A 5,000-nucleotide genomic window follows, 5' to 3' on the forward strand; every position below is an offset into this window, starting at 1 on the left:
AATGAAAAAGCCATCACAATAATTTTCACCGAAAAATCTGCTGCGTGGGACTTTGGCAAGGACACCTTTGCCTGCTCTGGTTATTGCCGTGACATGTTAAACTCAACTTTTATCACCAAGCAAATAATTTTTCTCTATATTACAGAATAAAGAGCCAATGGGGAGCCATACATTTAGGGTGGATTTAGAGTGTAAAGAATATTAGTGAAGAATGATTGTAGATTTACGACCGGTTTCACATTTGTGTCTGTAGGTCACGGAAACTCGTACTGGCCCGCTGGGATGTAGCAGCTATGACAATCTCGATTCAGTCAGTTCGGTGCTGTTGCAAAGCACAGAAAGCAAACTGCATCTTCAGGGTGAGTAATGTGGATTGTCCAAACTTCCAATGTAAGGCAACTTTTTTTTAAAGTTAAAAAATGATTATTCCTTTAAAAAAACGACATTTAACTTGCCTGTGTGTGAAAACATTTTGGTAAGCAAAAATAAAAAAAATGGAATTTTCCTTTTTCCGATTTTTGAGTCAATTTTTGCAGCAATTTACACTCAAATTCCAAAAAGATTTATTCATGTTTAAAAAATAAATAAAATAAAAATAAAAAATTGAGGAATGAGTTTTAGTCAAAATTAATTTATTTGTAAATGAATAAGATATTCAAGCCCACCACACCAGGGTCAACCCCCCCCCCTCACCTGACCGAATGGCAAAAAGCCAAGTAGAGGATCATTTTTCTACCCCAAACTGCCAGTAAATCCAAAAGAAGGAAAGCCAAAGGCACACCTTTCATATTTAGATGCAAACGTAGATTTACTGCCTGTCCGGGACAACATAGCTACACTTTTGTTGGATGTGCCACCTGCTTTCTTTCTTTTGGATATACCAATATCTGTGCTTAAGATTAAAAAATATTTTATTAATATCATAATTTATACATTTTTTATTAATATCATAAGTAAAACAGAAACACAAAAAAAAAAGACATCCGACGTGTTTCGGCAGCCAAAAAGCCTCCTTTATCATGGCTTAGACCAGGGGCCTCCAAACATTTTAAACAAAGGGCCAGTTTACTGTCCTTAAGGCTTTAGAAGGGTTGCATTGTTACCATCGGGAGTAGAAAATGTCCTAGCATCAGGTTGGGTAAACAATGCCCCATCCTTGGTGTCATTGGGAGGGATTGTGCCTCATCATTGGTGTAATTGGGCCCCATTGTTGGTGTCATTGGTAGGAATAGTGTCCCATCATTGGTGTGATTGGTAGGAATAGGACCCCATCATTGGTGTCATTGGTAGGAATAGTGTCCCATCATTGGTGTCATGGGTAGGAATAGGTCCCCATCATTGATGTAATTGGGAGGAATTGTGCCCCATCACTGGTGTCATTGGTAAGAATAGTGTCCCATCATTGGTGTCATGGGTAGGAATAGGTCCCCATCGTTGATGTAATTAGTAGGAATTGTGCCCCATCACTGGTGTCATTGGTAGGAACAGTGTCCCATCATTGGTGTCATTGGTAGGAATAGGGCCCCATCGTTGATGTAATTGGGAGGAATTGTGCCCCATCACTGGTGTCATTGGTAGGAATAGTGTCCCATCATTGGTAGAAATAGGGCCCCATCATTGGTGTTATTGGGAGGAATTGTGCCCCATCATTAGTGTCACTGGTAGGAATAGTGTCCCATCATTGGTGTCATTGGTAGGAATTATGCCCCATCATTGGTATCAGTGGGAGGAATAGTGCCCCATCATTGGTTTCAGTGGGAGGAATTGTGCCCCATTGTTTATGTAATTGGGAGGAACTGTGCCCCATCACTGGCTTCATTGAGAAGAATTGTGCCCCAGCATTGGTGTCATTGGGCCCCATTGTTGATGTCATTGGGAGGAACTGTGCCCCATTGTTGGAGTCATTGGGAGGAACTGTGCCTCATCATTGGTATAATTGGGAGGATTTGTGCCCCATCACTGGTGTCATTGGAAGGAATTGTGCCCCATTATTGGCGTCATTGGTAGTTATTGTGCCCCATCATTAGTGCCATTGGGCCTTGTTGTTGGTGTCATTAGTAGGAACAGTGCACCATTGTTGGTATCATTGGGAGGAACTATGTCCCATCATTGGTGTCATTGGGAGGAGCTGTACCCCATTATTGGTGTCGGTAAATAATGGTGCCCCAAGGCCCGCTTCCAGCCCCTGGGCCACAGTTTGAAGACCACAGGCTTAGACAAAGTAGCAATAGCAAATATACTTGGCTTGAAATAGATTTTATTCTATAGGGCTTCAAGCATGGTACCCCATCTGATAAAGAGTGAATGGATCAATATGGAGATAAATAGATGGACAGTCTCACTGAAGGCTAGTTTTGTAACAGGCCAGCAAATGGAAGCACAGGGCTGCACACAGTCACAGGGAGCACTGACCTTCATAAATCAGTGTACCAAAAGACATGGTCCTGTGTATATCGGGAGCTGTGCAACGGGAGCTATTCTGACCACATGTGTTACCAGGTCTGCTATTTCATCATGGACAGCAAGTTAGAACAAAGAGCAAACGTGAAACTGGGAAAATCGCTGGATCTCCTCAATGTTGTCAAAATGGTGACCTTTGAGCTGGAGCTTCATCTTCCAGAAGAGGGCATTTTCGGGGGTTGAGATCGTTGAAGGTCTTCCCAATCTCTTGTCGTCTTCCAGTGATGTTCTTCCGCGAGTGCCACTCAAAATACCTCAAACGACTCATTGCAGTATCGCCTTAAACTTGCCGAATCGAGTCACTGAGTCATTCGAGGTGTTTTGAGTGGCAAACGCGGAAGAACATCACTGGAAGATGATGAGGGATCAGGAAGACCTTCAACGAGCTCAACCCCTCTGAAGATGCCCTCTCCCCGAAGACGAAGCTCCAGTTTAAAAGTCGCCGTTTTCACAACATTGCAGAGATCCAGCGATTTGCCCAGTTTCACATTCACCCTTTGTTGTAACTTGCTCTCCATGATGAAGGTCAGCTATTTCATCGTGGTCAGCAAGTTAGAACAAAAGAGCAAATGTGAAATTCTGCGCGAAATTGGGTAAATCTGCCACAGAGATGTTTGCAGCATCGCCGTAAACTTGCCGAATTGTGTCAAACATCTCTGTGGCAGATTTGCCCAATTTTGCGCAGAATTTCATGTTTTCTCTTCGTTCTAACTTGCTGTCCACGATGAAATAGCACTCTCCATCCTAAAGGATTCTATTGTGTGCTTTCAGCTGCCAGTGGGAAGTAGGGAGAACCATATAGGGGATCAGTTCCAGTAATGAAGCTGCCGGTGGGAAGGAGAGAAGGGAAGCCGGCAGCCCTGAGGGGGTGGGAGCACACAGGGGGTCCTGTGCAGCAGGAGGAAACTTATGGTGCACAGGGAGAGTGATGGGTGAGGCAGGGGGTGGGGGATTACTGGAACCGTTCCCCTGCATAGCTCTCTCTGCAGCAGCTGAATGCCAGCTGGAGGGGGAGGAGAAGAAGCCAGCTTTCAGCTGCTGTAGGGAGATCGATTCGGGAGATCGGTTCCAGTAATACAGCTGCTTGTGGGAAGGAGAGAAGGGAAGCCAGCAGCCCTGAGGGGATGAGAGCACATAGGGGGTCCTGGGCAGCAGGGGGGAACATATGGTGCACAGGGAGAATGATGGGTGAGGCGGGGGGGGGGGGCAATTACTGGAACCGTTCCCCTGCATAGCTCACTCTGCAGCAGCTGAATGCCAGCGGGAGGGGGAGGAGAAAAGGCCGGCTTTCAGCTGCTGTAGGGAGAACCAAACAGGGGATCAGTTCCAGTAATGCAGCTGCTTGTGGGAAGGAGAGAAGGGAAGCCAGCAGCCCTGAAGGGCTGGGAGCACACAGGGGGACCTGGGCAGCAGGGAGAAACATATGGTGTACAGGGAGAGCGATGGGTGAGGTGGGTGAGGCGGGGGGGGGGGGGGGGGGGCATTGCTGGAACAGATTCCCTGCATAGCTCACTCTGTAGCAGCTGAATGCCAGCTGGAGGGGGAGGAGAAGAAGCCAGCTTTCAGCTGCTGTAGGGAGAACCAAGCAGGGGATCAGTTCTAGTATTGCCCCCGCCATGCCGATCACCCTATCTGCCCACATCCGATTCACCCAGCTGCCTGGACCCTCCTGCTGGCCGGGCCCTGTACAGGAGGACTGATGGTATCCCCTTATCACAAATGTAAGGAACATCCTTCCCACTGACCATCAGACTAATGTACCAGGAGTTGTAGATAGAGTCATTTTTAACAAGGGTTTCCTTAGACCGGAAAGTTATTTCAAGGGTTCCTCTGCGTTGAAGGTCAAGAAAGGCTGACTTAGAATTTACAGCAAGGCCCCGACATCGTAAATGCCGTAAAGGATTAGTTGACACTGGAAAAAAAAAGGTGAGCTAGTGAATACAAAAGAGTTAGCTGGAAAATTAAAGTGACCCTCTCAGCACAAGGTCACTTGTAAAGAATCACATAGCTGTAATACCGATAGCCCGTTTGTTGCAACATTTCCTCTTTGGTGCTTCCCGGCAGGTATTGGACCAACCAGATGAGTGGAATGCCTGTTTCCAAGCACAATGGTCCTTCTCACCGACTCATCCTATAGTGATGTATGAGTCAGTGGGAAAATCCACAGCATGTGATGAAGGACCGGGCTTTCCACATGCCCGGAAGGGTGGAATACATGCCGTAGACGGCTAGCAGTGAAGAGGCAGCATTTCGGCAAATAGTGGCTGGAAAGGTCGGTAGGTAGAGCCTCTTTTATTGCAGGTATCTGATTATTTACAGTGACAGGGTCACTTTAGTATTTTTAATGTATGACCCAGCACTGTTGTCCTCTTCTTGTTGTCCCAGGAAGCCTCTGTCCCCAGCCCTGGTCCCTAGTAGGGATGGGATTGGTTCAGATCCAAATTCGATTTGAACCCAGTTCACCCAAACCATCAGGAAGCTGTCACATGATCACATCTATAGCTTCCCAATAAGTTGTTGTCCCAGGAAGCCTGTCTCCC

At 46.5% G+C, this 5,000-nt stretch overlaps 1 protein-coding gene across 4 annotated transcripts in view; it reads left to right on the forward strand.

The window, feature by feature from the left end:
• The window catches only part of BRINP1 (BMP/retinoic acid inducible neural specific 1), a 317,361-nt gene that overhangs the window by 189,565 nt on the left and 122,796 nt on the right, over positions 1–5,000 (forward strand). For all 4 annotated transcript variants that reach the window (XM_089685522.1, XM_089685519.1, XM_089685521.1 and 1 more), the window contains exon 5: positions 254–359. In XM_089685522.1, the coding sequence (XP_089541648.1) occupies positions 254–359 (106 nt within the window). The remainder of the gene's footprint in view (positions 1–253; positions 360–5,000) is intronic.

This window comes from Staurois parvus, unplaced genomic scaffold (genome assembly GCF_062004578.1).
Source record: "Staurois parvus isolate SC_StPar_1 unplaced genomic scaffold, SC_StPar_1.0 ptg000377l, whole genome shotgun sequence".
NCBI lineage: Eukaryota > Metazoa > Chordata > Amphibia > Anura > Ranidae > Staurois > Staurois parvus.